Raw genomic sequence first — 22794 nt, 5'->3', positions numbered from 1 at the left:
CCACCCAGGGCTCACCCATGGGTGGCAGGGGCCCAAGTACCTGGGCCATCTTCTACAGCTTCCCCATGCCGTTAGTAGGAAGCTGGACAGGAAACGGAGCAGCTGGCATGGAAATCAACATTCATATGAGATGTTGGATCAAGACAGCGCCATAACACTGGCACCAAGGCCTTCCCTTTCAACGTGGCATTCAAGAACCTTCACACTCCCCTCCAGCCCAACGTTCCTGCCTCACTCTGACACCGCCACCATCGCCCTGCCCTCAGCTTGGGCTCTGAGCATGCTGTGTATTGCTACACCTCCGTGCCCTCTGCCCAGGACGCTGGCAGTCTCCTCTGTTCAGAAAATTCCTTCTCAACACAGCGCAAGGTCCCCTCCTCAGTGGCACCGTCTGCAGTCTTCTGTCCCTCTTGTATGGTGGAATTCATGGCTCTGTACTCCTAGACAGAGCCCAGGCCACTCGTTCCCTGTGTTGTATCGGAGTTAACAGTATATGCCCAGCACAACCCCCACAGCCAAGCTTTCCCTACAGCAGGATCAAGATATTCCATCGTGGTAGTGTCAAACCTTGGCACCACACATGGAGCTTGACAGACACAATAAACTGCCTCTGAATGGAAAATACAATGAAGACAATAAGAAAATCATTCCAAATAAAATTATACTTTAAACACTACCTCTCTGCCATGAATTTAACACTACAGTAAAAAAAAAAAAAAAAAAAAAAAAAAAAAAAAAAAAAAGTTGCTTTACTATTTAATCCCTGAACCATTTGACACAGGATAAGTTAGAATATTTATCTAACAGTCTGCATATGCAAACATCTTAGGAGGAAGGACGCAAGTTGATACTAATTCACTCCAGTGGTTAATTTACATTGTGCCGGCCTGAAAATCCTCGTATTTAGTTCCTGCCTGGAGCATGTCTTTCATTCACAAAGCTCAAAGCTGAACAGACTCCTCTAACACTGTTCAGTGATTTTCCAGCCAGGCTAAACAAAACAAAGAACATTTCACTGGAAAGGCACGCTTTTGTTTAAAAGAGGGTGAAGCTAAATTGAGAGATGAAACCTAGGACATTGTGCAGTGACATGCTTAGGTTCAGAGTCCTCAAAGGCAAACAGTATGAAAGACTCTCGCAACTTTCAGTTTGCAATAAAATATAAACCAGTCTTCAGCGAAGGCAGATAGCTCTTAGGTTGGCCTCCAGGTGTGCCCCACGTTAACCAGACAACGTTCACCGCCACAGAAACTCTCCACAGGGCTCTAGCGGACAAAGGAAATCAAAGGAAATCCTCAGTGTGCTTTCTCACCTCCAGTCTGGGCCCCTAGGTTAAGGAAGACTCAACAGTTTTTCCATGGCTGTTGGAGAAGTCTCCCACACCCATTCACAGCTGGCAAGTCTCTCTCTGTCCCCGGTTCTGATAAGTACCTGATCGGGTCTCTCTCTGTCCCCGGTTCCGATAAGTACCTGATCGGGTCTCTCTCTATCCAGTTCTGATAAGTACCTGATCGGGTCTCTCTCTGTCCCCAGTTCTGATAAGTACCTGATCGGGTCTACCGTCTGTCAGAAGGTAGATTGCTTGTGTTTCTTTATCAGCATAGGCGATCTGCAGAGCGTCCAGGGTGTTTGTGGTACTTCCAACCTATGGAAAAGAGAGAAATACAAGGCCATACGTGAATCTTAAAAAAGATCTCACGAACAAGTGGTACTAATTTTCTGCTCTCAAAAAGAAAAGGAAAAGTGGTTGTGAAACAAAAGGTAAGTTAAAATTATACTGAGTCATAATTGCAGCCCCGTGATTCTAGGACATAAAATTTCTGGGTATGCCATGAAAGTCTCTGCTCTGGCAGTCCAAGAAGAAGCCAGGACTGTGGATTTCCTATCTTGAAGAGAGAGATCATAATGCAATTCTGTCTTTGTGTATTTTTATGTGAGATGCTAACTCATTTATTGCTCACTCAGCTGTCAGGAGAGCTCAAACACATAGCCTGAATATGCCCTGGTGGGGATTATGCTTGTTTCAAACCAGGATTCACTCATGACACCCAATGCTGGGGAAATACAAGCATGGCATCATTAGCAATCTAATGATGGACACACAGACATATCTCATATAACCTGACTCACACATGTCTGGAGAAATATATACCTTCAAGCGCATGAACACACTGTGCCGCCTTATTTGAATGCATGGTATTGAATAGGGAAACCCAAATGTTGTGCTTTACATATGACGGGAATAAACAAGCAAATACAAAAGTCAAAACTAAAATCCATCAAAAGGAGTAGATTATGGCTCATTCTGTCTTCCACACATAGCAACAATCATATACCATCCATAGAAAAACAAAATAGATAAAATATACATACTACATATCAAGAGAAATTAGTGATAGATTTATATCACTCTCTCAAACTATATTAAACAATATAAATTGAAAAATCTCTTGAATACTTTTTAAAAAAGATTTATTTATTCATTTGAAAAGGCGGAGTTATAGAGAGGCAGAGGTGGAGAGACAGAGAGAGGTCTTCCATCTGCTGGTTCACTTCCCAAATGGCCACAATGGCCACAGCTGGACTGATCCAAAGCCGGGAGCCAGGAGCTTCTTCCAGGTCTCCCATGCGGGTGCAGGAGCCCAAGGACTTGGGATCTTTTACTGTTCTTCCAGGCCATAGCGAGAGCTGGATCAGAAGTGAAGCAGCCGGGACTCAAATCGGCGCCCATATGGGATGCCAGCACTGTGGGCAGTGGTTTTACCCACTATGTTGCCACAGCATCAGCTCCTCTTGAATACTTAATCAATATGGAAAGGGGTAAATTTTTACATAAATGTAAATTCATTGGGATATACTGTTTACTATGCAAAAATGATCCATACCACAAGACCATAAGATATGAAGGACCCTGAGTTGTCCAAAAGCTACCTTAAACTTCCCCCCTCATCTCAATTCTAGTCTATCAGTCCAGCCTCTGTTGTAAGAAAACCAACAGAAAGGAATTTCTGTAAAAGGCAATGGTCTGACTCACAGGATCACAAAGATGGCAGGAGAACCTCATTGCGACCTCACACCAGGAGCAAGGCCCCAGATCCTGCTGCGGAGCTGCCTGGTGGAGCCTCATGGCAGCAGCATTGCTGATCCCTACAGCTACAGCTTGCCCCACTGCTGTCACTGGGAGCACAGGCCATGAGCTGAACCAGCCGCCTGCTGGCCCTGCCACTCCAAGAGCTACAGTCTATACCCACTACCACTGCCACAGTTCTCCATTGAGCCTGCCATCTGGAGTCATTAACTCTCAATTAAAACCTAGAGGTTGGGCCGGCGCCGTGGCTCACTAGGTTAATCCTCTGCCTGCAGCGCTGGCACTCGGGGTTCTAGTCCCGGTTGGGGCACCGGATTCTGTCCCAGTTGCTCCTCTTCCAGTCCAGCTCTCTGCTGTGGCCCGGGAGGGCAGTGGAGGATGGCCCAGGTCCTTGGGCCCTGCACCCGCATGGGAGACCAGGAAGAAGCACCTGGCTCCTGACTCCTGGCTCCTGGCTTCAGATCAGTGCAGCAAGCCGGCCATAGTGGCCATTTGGGGGGTGAACCAATGGAAGGAAGACCTTTCTGTCTCTCTTTCTCACTGTCTAACTCTGTCAAAAAAAAAACAAAAACAAAAAACAAAACTAGAGCTTGCAGCAAGTGTTGTGGAGCAGTAACGGTTCAACTGCTGCTTGGGATACCTGCATCCCATATTATAGTGCTTGGATTCCAGTCATGTCTTCTCTTCTGATCCAGTTTCATGCTAATGTGCCTGAGAGGCAGAGGATGATGGCCCAAGTACTTGGGTTCCTTTCACCCATGTAGGAGACTGGATGGAATTCCTAGTTCCTGGCTTCAGCTTGCACAGCCCTAGTTGTAATAGTCATTTGGGGAATGAACCAGTGGATGAAAGATTTTATGTGTGTGTGTGTGTGTATCTGTCTGTCTCCTCCCACATCCATTACTTTACCTTTCAATTAAATAAATAAGACTGAAAAAAAAAAAAAAAACCTCTAGAGGTTATTGTGACTGGTGGTGCCTGGGTCACATTACCCCTTTACACAAAGGATGCCAGGACTTCCAGCTTCCACAGAGTGAACAGGCTCATTCTCTTATAACAAGGGAGGCTGATGGGAAAAAAAAAAAAAAAAAACAGATATCCAAACACATACCCAGCCTCTCTGCTTTCACCCGGGCCTCCTTCATTTGGCTTTATTCCCTTCAATTTCAGCAGATATTAGCAGCGCCTAAGTACCACATGCCTGGCACTGTGCGAGGCCTGGGACAAAACTTACAAAACCAGCAAACTCTGTGTCTTGAGGGCGCTTCACAGAATGGTGCTGGAGGCCAAGGAAACCACCCCCCAGTACTGGGCCCAAAGCTGTAACAGCGCATGCCCAGTGTAGGATGCATCTTGCTCTGAGTGGGTAGCTACAGACACCTCACAGCGGGGAGACTATTAAAGGATGAGTAGGATGGGTGGGCAGACACAGAAGGGACGGTGGGCACTCCAGACTCCTATCTAGTTCAGGATTTGCTAAGTAATTTTACACTTGCAAGCTTCTTATGATGAGAAAGCACAGAAAAATGATGTGGTCATGATAATCATAAAAGCAGCATCTATTGAGTACTAGGCTAAGGACTTACTTTCCCTCATGTCTACCCTATGGCATAAGGAGACTCAGGCCCGGCAACTTCCACCTCTGTGTCCAGAAGGCTACAGAGTAACAACAGGTGGGCCAGGGATATGCCTTACACCAAACCGGAATTGAGTGGGAGCCCCAGATGGCTCAGAAAGCTAATCTGGCACTGGAACAAAAGCCTGCAAACATAAGTCAGAACTTGCTAAACCTAAACACGATGACTGCCTGCCAAATGAGAAGATATATTTGGGAACAGAGAGTCTCCTAACATATCTAAATTGTCCAGGATACAATTAAAAAAAAAAAAGTCACTCATCGTATCATGCCCAGAACCAGACAAGGCATATTTGCATGAGAAAAGCAATCAGTTGACACCAATACCCACATACAGGCTCCCATATCTGGCACAGTAAAGAAGATATGATATTCTCTCACTGTCTAACTCTGCCTGGCAAAAAAAAAAAAAAAAAAGGAGATATGATATTGATGCCATGAGAATTTCAGAAAAGGAGTGATAGACTTAAAAGGACTCAAGAAGTAATGGTTAAAATAATCTCAGATTTGGTGAAAGATGCAAAACTACAATTCTATTTGCTGGGCAGAGCCCAAATAAGATAAAACTGAAGAAGTTCACACAAAGACATGCTATTTAAATTTCTGAAAAGAAAGACAAAAATCCTAAACACAGCCAATGAAAAATAGCATGTTACCTAGAGAAGGACACCAATTCAAATGGTAGCAGTTTCTCATCTGAAAACCACAGCGATCAGAAGGAAGCTGCACATTTTTCAAGAGTTGAAAGAATCTCCAGGCACGAATCATGTGGCTAGTAGAAATACTATCCAGAGTTAAAGGAGAGAAATTATGAGACTGTACTGCTGGGAGACCTACCCTTAAAGAACGGCTAATGGAGGAGGCGACGTTGTGGCCCAATGGGCTAAGCCACTGCTGACAATGCTGGCATGCCATATCAGAGTGCCGGTTCCAGTCCTGCCTGCTCTGCTTCTGACCTAGCTCCCTGGGAAAGCAGTGGAAGATGGCCCAAGTGCCTGGGCCCCTGCACCCACATGAGAAACTCAGATAGAGTTCTCTGCTCCTGCCTTCAGCCTGGACCAGCCCCATCTGTTGCAGTCATTTGGGGAGTGATCCAGTAGGTGTCTCTCCCCCAACCACCACCACCCCTCTTTCTCTCTCATTTTTTTTTAAAGATTTATTTATTTACTTGAAAGTCAGAGTTACAGAGAGAGAGAAGGAGAGGCAGAGAGAGAGAGAGAGAGAGAGCGCGAGAGGTCTTCCATCTGCTGGTTCACTCCCCAGATGGCCGCAACGGCCAGAGTTCTGCCAATCCAAAGCCAGGAGCCAGGAGCTTCCTCCAGGTCTCCCATGAGGGTCCAGGGCCCAAGGACTTGGGCCACCTTCTACTGATTTCCCAGGCCATAGCAAGGAGCTGCTTCTGTACTGCAAAAGAAACACTCAGGAAAGTGAAGAGGCAATCGACAGAATGGGAGAAATTATTTGAAAACTATGCAACAGATAAAGGATTAATAACCAGAAAATATAAAGAGGTCAAGAAATTCCACAACAAAACAAACAACCCAGTTTAGAAATAGGCAAAGGACTTAAACAGGCATTTTTCAAGAGGAATCCAAGTGGCCAACAAACACATGAAAAAATGCTCAGGATCACTAAGCCATTAGGGAAATGCAAATCAAAACCACAATGAGGTTTCACAGCACCCCTGTTAGAATGGCTTTCATAGAGAAATCAACAAAAAACAAATGCTTGCAAGGATATGGGCAAAAAGGTACCTAATCTACTGTTGGTGGGATTGTAAACTGGTACAGCCACTGTAGGAGACAGTATGGAGATAGCTCAGAAATCTGACTATAGGCCTACCACATGACCCAGCCATCCCACTCCTGCGGATTTACCCAAGGGAAATGAAACCAGCATATGAAAGAGTTATCTGTACTTTCATGTTTATTGCAGCTCAATGCACAATAGCTAAGATATGCAATCAACCCAAATGTCTGTCAGCTGAAGACTGGATAAATAAATTATGGGATGGGGCCAGCACTGTGGCAAAGTGGGTAAAGCTACCACCTGCTGTACCAGCATCCCATACGGGCACTGTAGGAGTCCCAGCTGCTCCACTTCTGATCCAGCTCTCTGCTATGCCTGAGAAAGCAGTGGAAAATGGCCTAAGTTCTTGGGCTCCTGCACCTGCCTGGGAGACCTAGAAGAAGCTCCTGGCTCCTGGCTTCAGAACGGTGCAGCTCCAGCCATTGCAGCCAATTGAGGAGTGAACCAGTGGATGGAAAACCTGTCTGTCTGTCTGTCTGTCTGTCTCTCTCTCTCCCTCTGCTCTCTGTAACTCTGCCTTTCAAATAAATAAATAAATTTAAAAAAAAGAATTAACACAAGTTTTACTCAGTCTACTCTAGAAAAGAGAAGAGGAGGGAACACTTCCCAACCAGCTTTATGAGGTCACTAGTACCCTGATACTCAAACCAAAGATAGTATGTGCTTACACACACACACACACACACAGCAGAGAGACACACACAGAGAGACTACAGAGCAACAACTCTCATGAATTAGACATAAAATTCTCAAATTTTTAAAATTTTAGCAAATTGAATCCAACAATATATAAAGTTAATAGTATTCCATGACCAAGTGGGATTTATTCCATGCATGCAGAGCTCTTTCAGAATATGAAAATCGATGTAACACACTACATCAACAAATCAATGGGGAAAATCTCATGGGCTTATCAATTTACACAGAAAAGGCTTGACAGAATTCAGCCCCTTCTACTACGCTAGAATGGAATGAGGCTTTCTCAATCTCATAGCACATGCACAAATCTGTTGCTAACATCAAACTGAATGGTAAAAGACTGCATTTTCTCCCTTACTGATTAGGAAAAAGACAAATATGTATACTCTCACCATGCTTATCTAACACAGTACTGGAAGTTCCAGCCACTTCAATAAAGCAAAGTAGGGGCCGGCGCTGTGGTGCAGTGAGTTAAAGCCCTGGCCTGAAGCACTGGCATCCCATATGGGTGCTGGTTCTAGTCCCAGCTGCTCCTCTTCTGATCTAGCTCTCTGCTATGGCCTGGGAAAGCAATGGAGGATGGCCCAAGTCCTTGGGCCCCTGCGCCTGCATGGAAGACATGGAAGAAGCTCCTGGATCATGGCTTTGGATAGGTGTAGCTCCGGCTGTTGCAGCCAACTGGGGAGTGAACAAGCGGATGGAAGACCTCTCTGTCTTTACCTCTCTCTGTAACTCTTTCAAATAAATAAAATAAAAATCTTTTTTTAAAAAAAGAAAAGTAATAAAAATCACAGAGATCAGAAAAAATAAATACAACCATCTCTGCTTGCAGACTGCTTGATTTTCTACATAAAAAACACAAGATACATACACACACAAACACACACACACACACAAACACAACTCCTGGAATAAGTAAGTTTAATAAGGTTGAAAGATATAAGATCAACATGCAAAAAATCAATTCCATTCTGTATGCTGACAATGAATAAGTGTGGAAATTAAAATAAAAATGCAACATCATGGGTAAGCACAGCGGGTTAAACCTCTGCTTGGGACACTTGCATCCCAAAAACAGAGTGGCACTTGAATCCTGGCTACTTGACTTCCAATCCAGCTTCCTGCTAAGGGATCCTTGGAGGCAGCACATTATGGGAGGCAGCCCCTGCCACCCAAGTAGGAGATGTGGATGAAGTTCTGGGATCCCGGCTTTGGTCTGGCCCAGCCTTGGCTGTTGTGAACATTTGGAGAGTAAACTATTGGAAAAAAGATCTCTTTTCCTGTCACTCTTTCAAATAGACAAAAATAATTTTTTAGTATTTCACTATATTTTTTGAATAAGATCTATTCATTTATTTAAAGGTAGAGTGACAGAGAAAGAGGGGAAAAGACGCAGAGAGAGCTATCTCCCATTTGCTGGTTCACTCTCGAAATGGCTGCAATGGTCGGAGCTGGGCCAATCCAAAACCAGGAGCCTCTTCTGGGTCTCCCATGTGAGTGCAGAGGCCCAAGCACTAGGGCCACTCTCTGCTGCCTTCCCAGGCACATTAGCAAGGAGGTGGATTGGAAGTGCAGTAGCCAGGACTCCAACCAGTAACCATAGGGGATGCTGGCACTGCAGGTGGCAACTTTTACCAGCTAAGCCACAATGCCAGTCCCTCACTATGTGTTTTATTTTAAAACATAATGTTTGTGAAGCAATCAAATTCATGATATTTAGTATTAATAAAATACTATTTTCCAACACAAACTCTATATATAAATTTTGACAACTGTCCCAGTAATGGCCCCCAACACATCCTCCACCCCAGCCAGCTTCAAGATCCAGTTATTCATCAATGTAGAAAAGTCTCTTAACCTTTCTCTTAATCTTTCTTGTATTGACAGTTTTGGAGAATAGAGTTCGCTAGTTCTTTAGGGTGCCTCTCAAATTGAATTTGTTTGATGTGTTCTCATGATTATATTGAGGTCACATATACTTCATGGGAACAGTTGCAGACCACAGCTTGTCCTTCTTAGTGCACACTTTAAAATGTAATATTGTTTACAATTGCTCTGAAGAAAATGAAATGTGTGCTACTTCATTATTAAAGTACTTACTTCAGTGCTTTAAGTACTTAACAAATATTGACAGGATCTGTATGCTGAAATTACAAAACGCCAGTGACAAATCGAACACCTGAATACTTGGACAGACATACTGCATGCATGGATTGGAAGAATCGCATAGTAAAGATGTCAATTCTTCCTAACAGATCCACAGGTAGTTTAATGCAATTCCTATCAAATGTCAGGTTCTACTGCATGATTCTGTTTATGTGATACTCTGGAAAGGAACAGTGGAAGGACAGAAAAACAGGCAGGTGGTTACCTGGAGAGGGGAGGGGTGACTACAAAGTGACACACGCAATCTGGGGAGGAATAGCACTGTTCTCTCTGGCACCGTGGTCAAGATGTATGGCTGTATACATTGTCAAGATCCAGAGAATTATACAGCAAAAACACGGTCTTCACTGGTATAAATTAAAATAATATTCATGCAGGCTGGGAGAGGAACCCAAAGTGGAAGGCAGACAGTGACCAGTGAATCTACCTGCATCACTAATGGATGCTGTAACCACATTGAAAGGAGTGGATGAGAAAAGTCTTGACTTTAAAACTTTGGAAAATGGGTTTTTAACTGGATACTGTAAAGCTGAAGAGAAACAGACTAGTACACAAACATTATATTCTAACTACTAAATTTGTTTCTCATAGAGCATGGGTTAGCAATTCTAAAATCACTTTGTATGTGCATGATGGTTGAACATACAGGTAAATACATTACTGATGAGAGTTAGGTTTCTCAGAGATGAGGAAGTTACAAATAGGTAAATAGACTGATTACAAATGAACTTCGTGGCTCTGGAGTGTATCCAAGAGGTATCAGTATGAATTTATGGTTTATTTCATATAACTACAGAGAGATACAGAAACAGACTGTTGTATATACAAAGGCTATCAAATGTATTCTTTTCTATCTCTATCCAGTGAGAAGGCACAGAAACAGTGACACAGTCCTGTAGCAGTGAGCACATCTAGGTATTCCAATCTAGGTTTCTAAATTCTCCAACATAACGTTCTGTAACATAATGAACCAAAGTTCCTTGGAGAAGTGGTATATTCCAGGGCTGGGACTGAGAATTACAAGATGATCAAAAACTTTTTCTAGAGACTGAAAGTTAGGAAGTGCAAAGGGAAAAATAAAGATAGACACATGTTAGGGCCGGCACTGTGGCACAGCAGGTTAATGCCCTGGCCTGTAGCACTGGTATCCCATATGGGTGCCGGTTCGAGACCTGGCTGCTTCTCTTCTGATCCAGCTCTCTGCTATGGCCTGGGAAAGCAGTAGAAGATGGCCCAAATGCTTGGGCCCCTGCACCCACATGGGAGACCCAGAAGAAGTTCCTGGCTTCAGATCGGCGCAGCTCCAGCTGTTGCGGGCAATTGGGGAGTGAACCAGTAGAGGGAAGGCCTCTTTCTCTCTCTGCCTCTCCTCTCTCTGTGTAACTCTGACTTTCAAATAAATAAATAAATATTAAAAAAAGATAGACACATGTGTAAAAGACATGGGAAGTTGCTTGAAAGAGTCCCCAGTGACCAGAGTAGAAACAATTTTCATAACAAAATAAATAATAGTATTGGATTATAACTCCAAGAGTACAATCAATATTAATGAGTCTATACTGGATTAAATATATGAATTTTTAAAAAAGGAAACTTCTTTAAGGAAAAGTTCTAATAAATAAATAAATGTAAAAAAGCACACACAGAAAAATAATCACTATCAACTCATTAATAATTGCTATAGGAAAAACCCACCACTGAATGCTAAAATTACTGGGCAGAGTTTAAGAGACCGAAGACATCTATAGTCTCAAAGTATCTCCTCTAAAACATTTATTATTTACAAATGAATTCACAGTAACTTTACAAAGGAGAAAACCTGGTAAATGATATCTTAACTAAATGATCTGAATTAACATCACTGATAATAAGGCTTATTAACACTATATGAGCTGTGATGAGAGAAGGGCACATCACCCCTATGATAGTCCTTCCCCTGATTCATAGCCCAAATTTAATCACAAGAAAATAATCACACAAAATCAAAGTGAGCCATACTCTACAAAATATCTGAGCAGCAGTCATGGAAACCATCAAAGTCATTAATGACAAGCAAAGGCTGAGGAACTGTCACAGATTGATGAGAATAAGGACACACTGCAATTCAATGTAACATGAGGGGCAGGCATTTGGCTTAGCAGCTAAGATACCGGTAGGGCTCCCACTTCGACCTGGTCCCATATTGGACGGCCTGAATTCAATTCCCAGCTCTACTCCTAATTGAGCTTCCCATCAACGCAGCCCTGGGAGGCAGCACGTGCTGGCCAAGTAGTTGGGTCTCTGCCACATACATGGGAGATGTGGTTGAGTGTCCAGCTCCCAGCTTTGGTCTGGCCCAGTCCTAGTATTGCAGGCATTTAGCAAAGTGGAGCAGTTGATGGGAGCTCTGTGTGCGTGTGTGTGTCTGTCTCTTTCTACCTATCAAATAAATAGTAATATTTTAAAATAAAATAAATATATGTAATGTGAGATTGGATCCTGGAATATAAAAGGAACATTAGTGGAAAAGGAATGGGATCTGGATAAAGTCTGTGATTTAGTTAATAACATCAATATAGGAACTGGCACTGTGGCATTGTGGCCATCTGGGGAGTGAACCAGCAGATGTAAGACCCCCCCCCCCCCCCCGCCTCTGCCTCTGCGTAACTCTGCCTTTCAAATAAATAAATAAATCTTTTTAAAAAATAGTATCACTATAAATTTCCTAGCTTTGACTACTATGCTGCATCTGTCAGATGTTAACATTAGAGGAAGTTAGGGAAGGGTATCTGGGAAGTCTATGTACTATTTTCATAACTCTTTTCTAAGTCTAGGATTATCTCAGATTTAAAAGGTAAAAGCAAAACAAAACCTTCCTGCAGGATTTGGATACGCAACAATCATTGTTCGACAAGTCAACTGCTAGGGCCGTGTTGAAAAGATGGTGGGAAAGCTGGAGAGAGTCAGATGGAGAAACCCCAGGGAAGATGGTCAGGAGCTGCAGTCTGTTTTGTACCTGCTCCCCTGGCAGCCTTTGGCCAGACACCTCCTACAACTACCCAACAGCACTGCCCCAGTTGGGCTTCTCTGGCCTTAGGACTGCTTAGGGACCTACTGCTTTATTAGCCAGCAGAGAACAGGCTCTAAACATCCTGAGTGCTGTTCTCAATTAACTGGGTTGATTACCGGACCAAATTAGCCAAAGAGCAGTTAAGAATTAGGTCTTCTTCACTAATTTAGCTTATTTTTATTGACAAATAAAAAGCATACATATTTATGGTATGTAATATAACATTTTGATATATATGCACACACATACACCGCTGAATGATTAAATCAGGGTAATGGAAATCTATGATTGTTAACATCCATTTTTGTGTGTGTATGGTAGAACATTTAAAATCTACTCTCAGCAATTTTTTTTAAGATTTATTTTATTTATTTGAAAGACAGAGTTAAAGAGAGAAGCAGAGACATAAAGGTGTTCCATCTGCTGGTTCACTCCCCAGATGGTTGCAACAGCCAGAGTTGAGCCAATCCAAAGCCAAGAGTCAGGAGCTTCTTCCGGGTCTCCCACACGGGTACAGGGGTCCAAGGACTTGGGCCATCTTCTACTGTTTTTCCAGGCCATAGCAGAGAGCTGGATCAAAAGAGGAACAGCCAGGACTAGAACCAGTGCCCATATGGGATGCTGGAGCTTTGGGACAGGGCTTTAAGCTGCTGCACCACAGTGCCGGCCCAGCAAGTTTCAAGTATATGGTATGAAATTGACAACCAACATTACCATTCTGTGCAATAGATCCCTAGAACTTACTCCTCTTACCTAAGTAAAACCTTGGACCCTTTGAAAAATCTCCCTGACCCCCTGTTCCCACCTCCAGCCTCTGGTAACCATCATTCTATTCTCTGCCTCTTTGAATTTGACTCTTTCAGATTCCACGTAAATGCAAAATTATGCCTGGCTTATTTCACTGAACATAATGTCCTCCATCTGGTCACAGATAACAGCTTTTCCTTCTTTTTTAAGGCTGTGTACTACTCCATTATGTGCATATACCATAATTTATTTGTCCTTGGTGTTCCTGAAAATGAATTTTGGATGTTCAACAAGCAAGCAAGGAATCATCAACAAATGGTTTTAGAGAAAGTAGAATCAAGCATTACAGTAATAATTTGAGTTATGTTATTTTGCCAAATATCTAAAGTCTAAACAGATGGCTAATTCTGTTCATTAGTAGCATAAAAAGCAGAAGCCAGTAATATGTTTTCCAATGGAATTGCACATATACTATCATCCTAAATCCTAAACTACTGGGTGCTGGGTTAATAAACCATTTCCTATCACCTAGAGTTTGCAAAAGGAGAGAACTTATTTCAAGTAACTTTATTAGTTAATCCTGGAAATTTAACAAATTGGGTAGGAATCAATACTCTTTCTCAAGAAAAAGCAAACAGGTCAAAATCTTTCAGGCATTAATATTTCTTATAGAACACATTTCCTTGTTTTTCCATTAAATAATAAAAAAAAAACCCTCAAGAGAACTATGTTGCATCTCAATGACAGTACAAGCTCTGCTTTGGTTAATATCCAAGGAGCTCTGCTAACGTCCATTCGTGGCTTTCTGTCAAAACTACAACTCTGAACTCAGGCACTGAACAATTTCAAAGATCTTGTGATCCATATCAGGCTTTTTAGGAATAACTCCTAGTCTTGCACCGTGTCTCAAATCTCTGGAATGCTAGATGGTTCCGAAGAATGCTCAAAATTAACATAGGCTCAAGACAAGAAGGAAAGTCCTTCCCAGTAGTCTCTGTAAATACCAACAGTAGCTTTAAATGTCTCCAAATAAAATACACAGGCTAAAGAAATTATTTCTCCTTCATACTGTATCCTGCTGCCCTCTCTTCTTGCTTTCAGTCCTAAACACTGAGATTCTACTGTGTGATTCCATAAGTTCATCACTTTTGAATGAAGCTACTGTTAAGAAAAACTGCAGCATATCTCCTGAAACAATAACAGTTTTACACAGAATAAATATGAATATCTGAATGCAAAAAAATTATATGGCATTTTGAAATTTGTTTTCATAAATGGGCTGAGATTTGAGCCAAGGGCAGATCTGGAAATGTAGTATTGTGAATAGAAACTTTGTCTAAACTTTAAGATTTTAATGAATGAGATTGCACTAATGATGACTTTGGTAATCAAAATGAACATCAATGTGAAGCCACTGCCCTCTTTGGAGCTCGAAAAACTTCTCAAGAATTTCTGTCCTGTGAACAAATTCAGTACACAGATGAGAAACTCCCACTTGCTCTCCCAGGTTGAGTCTCCTTTTTACCTTAATATCTCTGATCCAGGACTGAGCCTGCTCCAAATTTTCTTCATTGATTTCAGCAAGTTTTTCCTGCCAAGCAACTGCTTGACCATCAAACTTCACAAAATTGAATTTACTTTTGTATTTCAGCTGTTCCTGTAAGACAAGTACTTTTTAATTATAAAATCAATCATATGTAAGAAAGGGTCTTGAAAAGTTCATAGCTTGATAAATGTTAATCACTAGGACACCTATTTTCAGTTCTACAAGCTGGAAGTTACATTCAATAGAAAAAAATCTTTTCTACTACAAAATGTATTTAAATAAAATATGCAGTTTGGATGTTAAGACCTTCACAAATGTATATATATATATATATGAATATATCATATCACATGTATGTATAAGTTTATATATGAGAGATTTTCAACAAGTGTGTAGAAAATGCTATTATAAAAAAATACAATGGGTTTCAAATTTTTGCAAAAAAATAAGTTTATCTTTTAATTCCAAATAACTATTACTACTGATATTATATAACAAATAAACATATTAAATACAATATTCTTAAAGAAAAAATTCAAAATGGTAAATTTCATTCATCATCTTTTGGATAAAGCTTTATTTGGTTACAGATTGATTCATTTGCCTTCCATCAATCCATATATCTCCAGTGGAGATTTGTCAAATTAAATTTATGTAGTATTTCTCAAACACTCCTTACTACTACTGTTTAGCCAATGCTCACATCAATATTGACAGGCTAACAACAGCACTATGATGTCTACCATAGGCACAGAAGCTACAGCCTTGGAAATCCAAGCAACTGCTTCAGGTCATACAACTCACAGCAGCACAGGGAGAAGAACTTGGAGCTCCCAAACAGCCTACTCTCCTCCCATGCATCTATTCAGGGGGCTGTGTACACACATCCTTCCCCAGTCAGTACACACTGGAAATTAAAGCAGAAATGGCAATATGACGAGTGTCTGGGAAAAGTCTCTGTACACCACAGACTTCTGGACAGACAACAGCTTGAAGCAATGAATGCATAAACTCCCTGAAGCAACCCGTGTGTTACAGAAAGGGTCCATGGAGGAGAAGCCTGCTTGCAAAGGAGAATGATGGTTCTTTAACTGATGAAAGGCCTAACTGAGCCAGCCTTCTTGCAGATTTTTAGTGCCCACAACAGACAATAGCCAGTGAAAATGCACTGGTGACACACAGGCCCCCAGATGCATGAAACAGGCAGCTCCATCTAACCTGTATGAACTGAATGATCTTGTCCTTCACCAAGTCCAGCTTGCTCTTCATCGAGTGAGATGTATCAATGAGGACATAGACGCAATCATTTTGTGCTTTTCCAAAGAGGAGTTGACTCCCATCCTGTAGCCATTTAATCCTAAGCAGAAAATAGGTTGAAAGTGAACAGAGACCACAGGCAACAAAATCTGCTTCCTAAGAACTTAACAGGGCCATCTACAGAAGCCATAGCTGGGCTGAATTCTTTATTACCCAATTTTCAGTGAGTGGATTATAAACTTTGAAGTTTTTCTGTAGAAAACCCTACATTCACAATGGCTGACTTATCACTCTGCTCCATGACCCAACATTAATCCAAGTGAAACAGAAGTCAGAAAATGAGTATGTCAGAAAAATAAATCCAACACAAGCACCAAAGCCAAAAGCAAATAACTGGTATTTTGAGGCCCTCAGTGATGAGTTCAGGCTATCTGTTCTGACCCTGATGCCTGCAGTCAATCTAGTAAAGCTAGCATTTTCCTGAAGCTTCGAGGAAGCTTGGGGACAGCAACAAGCGACCCCAAGCCTTGTGAGAACAAAGCAACAGGTGGTGGTGTGAGCAGGACTGCTTCCTTTGTCCACGCTCAGGTGTCCATCACAGGATGTCAATGAAGCTCATGACTGTGACCAAAGCCTGGGAGAGGCAGGTGCAGAACAGAGGACCAAAGACAATGATCAAAATTGAGTATAGCAGGGCCCAGGTAACTAAAATTTGTGGGGAAAAATACCGAAGAGGAGGATACAGCACAGAAGGAGAGGGAAGGGGAAGAGGAGGGATAGAGAGAGAATAAGACATGGGGAAATTTTATGCTCCGGAGATCTATAGAAGAGTGCCCTAGAGAGTCTAAGTGCTGACCAAGGCATGCATGTGAAGAAACTACTGAAGTCAAGGAACAATTTGTCAAAAAGGAGTAGATGCATCAACAGCCTCAGAGTTTAAACAAAGCTGGCAACAGTTCATCTTCCAACCAGCCAGAGTGTGGATACCTCCTTAATACATGGAGCATCAGGGAGAGTCCTCAAAAGGGCATTGCCTTAGTAATAGCACCAAGTCGGTCCTCATCTAAAGGCCACCCTGGACTTACGCTAACATAACTTAAAAACAAGTCCTAAAGAGTTCATATTGGCTCCAAACAACTTAACCCCACCATAGAATACACATTTTAAAAAATGAAATGAAATCCACGACTCAATAATATAAAATTCAAAATATCTGGCATGCAGTAAAAATTGTCAGAGCTGCAAAGAAGCAGGAAAATATGATCCATAGTCAGAAGAAAAATCAATCAACAGAAACAGACCCCAAGATGACAAAGATAATGTAGAACTGGTGGAAAAGGATTCTGTTGCATAGCTAGCATAAAGCCAATGTACATGTTCAAGAAGGTAAAGTCTGAACAGAAGGAGGAAAGCAATGAAAGATATAGGGGGGAAAAGTCCCAAATGAAACTTCTAGAGAGATACAATATCTGAAATTAAAAAAGAATACACTGCATGGCATCAACAGTAAATTAGACATCAGGAGAAAAGATGAAGGAACCTTGGAAAGACATAATAATATGAAACAATTAAAAACGAAAGACTAAATAGTCATACACATACATCAGAGCAAAACAGAGAGAGTTAATAAGTTAGTAGTGAAGATAAAATAAAATAAAAGTTCAAACAAAAGAAGACCATAAATGAAATAAAAGAGAAAGAAGAACAGATGAGACAAAGAGAAAGCAAGTAACACAATCTTATATTTAAATTCAACTGAATCATGGGGCCAGTGTCGTGGTGTAGTGGGTGAAGCTGCTGCCTGTGATGTTGTATCCCATATGGGCGCTGCTGATTCAAGTCCCAGCTGCTCCACTTCTGATCCAGCTGTCTGCTAACGCACCTGGGAAAGCAGAGACTGCTCAAGTACTTGGGGCCCAGGAGAGACCCAGATGGAGTTCCAGGCTCTGGCTTCAGCCTGGCCCAGCCCCAGTCCTAGCAGTTGCAACCATTAGTGAACCAGTAGATGGAAAATCTCTGTCTCTCCCTCTCTTTTTGTAACTCTGCCTTTCAAATAAATAAATCTTTATAAAAATAAATGTATAAGTACAAATCCAACTGTGTCAACAATCATTTTAGTTGTAAATAATCTTAGCACTCCAATTAAAAGGAAACGGTTGTCAAGGCTGATTTAAAAACAATATTCACATACATTCTGACTATAAGAAATTCCTCCATTAAAAGGTAAGAGTTGAGTAAAGGGGAAAGGATAGAAAAAATAAACTATGCAGACAATTGGTTATATGGAAACAAAGTACATTTCAGAACCAGGGATATTACCTACCAGACATAACACAGAAGTTTCATAATCACCAATGACGCAATCTATCAAGAGATCCTAACAACCCTAATGGTACATGCACCTGCTAACACAGCTTTAAAATACATACGGAAAACCCTGATGGAATCGAAAGGGGAATTGGGTAATCCCAAAACTACAGTTGGAGATTTCAACACTCTTTTCTCAATAACATATAAAACAGTTAAAAAGAAAATCAGTAGCAATCTGGAAGACTTGAGCAACACTGTCAACCAGCTTGAGTCAACTGATATCTACACCACACTCCACCCAACAAAAGCAATTTTTTTCATATTCTTGGTTACAAAATGGGGCCCAATAAATATTGTATGAAGTTATTAAAGTGGAAATGAATAACCAAAAATATGAAGGAAATCTACAAGTATTTGGAGAGTAAACAACACATTTCTAAGAGATCTTTTGGTCAAAGAATAAATAACAGGGGAAATCAGAAAATATTCTGAAGTGATTAAAAATAATACACAACATATCAAAACATGTGAGAGGCAGTTAACAAAGTACTCAGAGGTATATCAGAAGGAAAGTTCTCAAATTAGTAACCTAAGCATTTATCTTTAGAAACTTAAACTCAAAGTAAGTACAGCAAAGACAATAATAAAAATGAGTGGTAATCAATGCTATAGAAAGCAGAAAGCCCTTTAGAGGAAAATATCAGTGAAACCAGAAATTCTTTCTTTATCGAGATCAATAAAATGGATAACCTCTAACAAGACTGCTGAGAAAACAAAAGGACATTAATTACCAGTATCACTTCTATGTGCATTTAAAGAAACTGAATGCATAGTTCGAAACCTTCCCACAAAGATGACTCCTCCAGACCCAGATGACTTCAGTGGTGAATTCTGCCCAAAAGGCAAGGGAGAGATGGTGCCAGCTCTTCACAAAGTCTTCCAGAAAACAGAAGAAGAGAGAACGCTTCCGGACAACCCTTGATGTCCTGTAGGAGATGTGGGACAAAGGGACCCAGCGGCTGCCAGGTGGGGTGCTTTGCAAGAAGCATCCTCTGTCCCAGATCCAGAACCTAAACTACCCTCCCCATGGGGTCAGCTCCAAAGCCATGGGCAGAGAAGATTCCAGAATGAGAGGACTTGTTCTGAGTAACCCATCACCTGGGTTTTGAGAGGTAGGCTCCATGTGCAGCCTGTGGTTTATAACAGAAAACACAGGAGGAGGGCGGGCTCTCTCATTTTCAAATGGCTGCTGCAGGCTGGTACTGACTTAGGCTCATTAGATTTCGTGTCTGATCTAATCCATAGAACAAATTCATAAATGGCATTACTATTTCCACTTTATAAATGAGGAGACAGATGCACAAAGACATTAGTTCACTTGGTCAGGGTCATACAGCAAGTGGCAGAGCTGGGATTAGAATCTTGTGCTAACTGACCTCAGAGTCCATGCACCTAAATGGTCTAAAACTCTCCTCTGGCAAAATCTGGGAGGTGAAGGTAGATCATTCCCATGGGGCTGACCTTGAGGTCACAGCATTCATATGCTAGAGTCAAGAGTATTATCACACGTTAAATATCTAGCAGGGGGCCAGCAGGTAAAGCTACAGCCTGTAGTGCCAGCATCCCATGTGGGTGCCGGGTCAAGTTCCAGCTGCTCTTCTTCCAATCCAGCCCTCTGCTGTGACCTGGGAAAGCACTGGAAGATGGCCCAAGTCTTTGGGCCCCTGCGCCCACATGGGAGACCGGGAAGAAGCTCCTGGCTTCAGATTGGCCCAGCTCTGGCCATTGCAGCCATTTGGGGAGTGAACCAGCAGCCTGAAGACCTCTCTCTCTCTCTCTCTGCCTCTGCTTCTCTGTAACTCTGCCTTTCAAATAAATAAATAAATCTTTAAAAATATATATATAACCAGTAGGGTTCAGAGGGGTCATGTGGAATTATTATTAGCTAACTTATAAAGCATATATATTAATTAGTTGTATTCAAATATTTCACAACATTGTAACAGTTGCCTTGAAATGCAATATTCAAGGATATATAGGACAGGTATAATATTTGTCTACAGTATTCTTGTAGCCCACAAAACACATAAGACAGGACAGAAGCATTTCTTGGCCTCCCACACTAATGTGTAAATGTGATAAACATACCTTTGCTGTTTTTAAGAATCTCCAAAACTAGCATCAAGGAAGCTCTGAATCTGAATTCAAACATCCTCTTTCTTATTAATAATGCCATCAGCAAATCATCAGATGGCAACCCTGACTTAACAATATTTAGCAGCCATTTCTCCTGGTTGAGCTTTTAACAACAGGTCAGGTAGATTTGTACTTCAAGAGAGACTAGACCACTTGTACTGAACAGCAAATACACCAACCTCCTTTGGATGTGAGCCAGGACTGTATGAATTCTCTCACTGTACCACTTGCACTTCTCTTTCGTAATGTTGACATGGACCAAGCTTCCATCCTTCCAGGGAGCATGAACAAACCTGCTACAATATTTTGCATGGACTATCTTCTTCTTGGTCTCCTAAGGGAAGGACAAAGAACAGAAGCCACTCAGAAACCACTTAAAGAAAAGTTTCCAGATGGCATCATCCCTGCCTTATTTATCCAGCTCTTGGCACTCACCCATACAGCAAATAATTTTTTTAAAGGATTGATTGATTAGAAAGAGTTATGGAGATGGGGGAGAGAGAGAGACAAAGAAGAAGTTTTTATCCATTGGTTAACTCCCCCAAATGGCCACAACACACAGGGTTGGGCCAGGTTGAAGCCAAGAGCCAGGTTCATTCAGGTCTCCCACGTGGGTGGCAGGGACCCAACTACATGAACTATCTTCTGCTTTCCCAAGCCACTAGCAAGGAGCTGGATGGGAAGTGGAGCAGCCAGGACACAAGCCAGTGCCCATATGCAATGCCAGTGTCATGGGCAGTGGCTTTACCTGCTGCGCCACAATGCTGACCCTCTGTGCAATAAATCATTTAGTCATTAGCTCAGTCAAAGATGTCCTAGGGCCTACTACATGGGTAACATGTGCTGGGTGACATGTGTCAGAAAGATATGTATGATCCCATCCATGCCCCAGAGAACCCAATGATTCCAGCAGGGAGAAGCTGCACACATACACACACTTTGGAATGCAGGTAATTAGATACCCAGTACTGGGCATAGGGTTCAGACTAGGACTAAGAAAGTCCTGGCAAAGAAGAAAGAGTTTGCAATGAACTGGAGGATCAAAAAACTATTCTGGAGGAAGTGAGACTTGAGACTCACATAAACCCTCTTCCCATTGCTACTCCCAGCTGCAAATGAAGCAAAGTGGCCAAGAGCTCCAACTCCCATGTAACACTCTCTACTGGGACACACAGAACTGGTCCCAGGACAAAAGCTCCCCACAAGGTGAGCTCTCATCAACTCGGTCTCTATCACTCATCTGACCAATACTCCTCCAGCAGTACTCCAGGCCATGAACTCTTCTAGGCACTAAGAGCACAATCCATAAACAAACACATGAATCCCTGATTTGTGGAGCTCTCCTTACAGGGAAGAGCCAATTAACAAAGAAATCATGGTCACATGGTGACAAATTCTAGGAAGAAAAATGAGGAAGGAAGGAGACTATAGAATCAGAGAGTGCTAGACAGAGAAGGGGAGAGGGGACAAGTTAAAATCTAGAGGAGAGGCCAGCGCCGCGGCTCACTAGGCTAATCCTCCGCCTTGTGGCGCCGGCAAATCGGGTTCTAGTCCCGGTCGGGGCACCGATCCTGTCCCGGTTGCCCCTCTTCCAGGCCAGCTCTCTGCTGTGGCCAGGGAGTGCAGTGGAGGATGGCCCAAGTCCTTGGGCCCTGCACCCCATGGGAGACCAAGATAAGCACCTGGCTCCTGCCATCGGATCAGCGCGATGCGCAGGTCGCAGTGCCAGCCATGGTGGCCATTGGAGGGTGAACCAACGGCAAAAGGAAGACCTTTCTCTCTGTCTCTCTCTCTCACTATCCACTCTGCCTATCAAAAAAAAAAAAAAATCTAGAGGAGAACGCCTCACATGGAGTTTAGTGGACCAGAGACCAGAAAGATTGAAGACTGTGGCCAAGTGAAGATTCGGAGGAAGTCTGAGAACACGGCAGGCCCAAAAGCCTGAGCTAAGAGTCTGCCTGCAGTGTTCGTGTAATTTTCAGATGTCCAATAAAGCCGAACTAGGGTGAGCAAGGGAAGAACAAACAGGATGAAACTGGAAAAATAGGCGGAGGAGGAGAGCCAGAACGCAGATCCTATAAAGCGTGACAGCTGATGGAAATGACTTTGGCCTTTGCTATGAGTGAGAAAGGAATCACGTACAGACTTTATCAAGAGAAGCGGCACATCTAATTTATGGTTTTACAAGATGACTCTGATTGCACTGCTGAAAATAGACTGCAAAAGGTCACGGGCAGAAGCAAGGAGTCAGGGGGTCATTTGGGGCATGGACGGGGGAAATGGCAGCAGCG

General features: G+C 42.3%; 1 protein-coding gene across 1 annotated transcript in view; it reads right to left on the bottom strand.

The window, feature by feature from the left end:
• The window catches only part of VWA3B (von Willebrand factor A domain containing 3B), a 249346-nt gene that overhangs the window by 130368 nt on the left and 96184 nt on the right, over positions 1-22794 (bottom strand). The window contains exons 9-12 of the mRNA XM_062208881.1: positions 20683-20837; positions 15959-16097; positions 14720-14851; positions 1547-1645 (exon numbers count right to left, since the gene is read on the bottom strand). Coding sequence (XP_062064865.1) covers positions 1547-1645; positions 14720-14851; positions 15959-16097; positions 20683-20837 — 525 coding nt within the window. The remainder of the gene's footprint in view (positions 1-1546; positions 1646-14719; positions 14852-15958; positions 16098-20682; positions 20838-22794) is intronic.

Source organism: Lepus europaeus, chromosome 13, assembly GCF_033115175.1.
Source record: "Lepus europaeus isolate LE1 chromosome 13, mLepTim1.pri, whole genome shotgun sequence".
NCBI lineage: Eukaryota > Metazoa > Chordata > Mammalia > Lagomorpha > Leporidae > Lepus > Lepus europaeus.
Note: the sequence above shows the minus strand (reverse complement) of the source record. Positions and strands in the feature narration are given on the sequence as shown.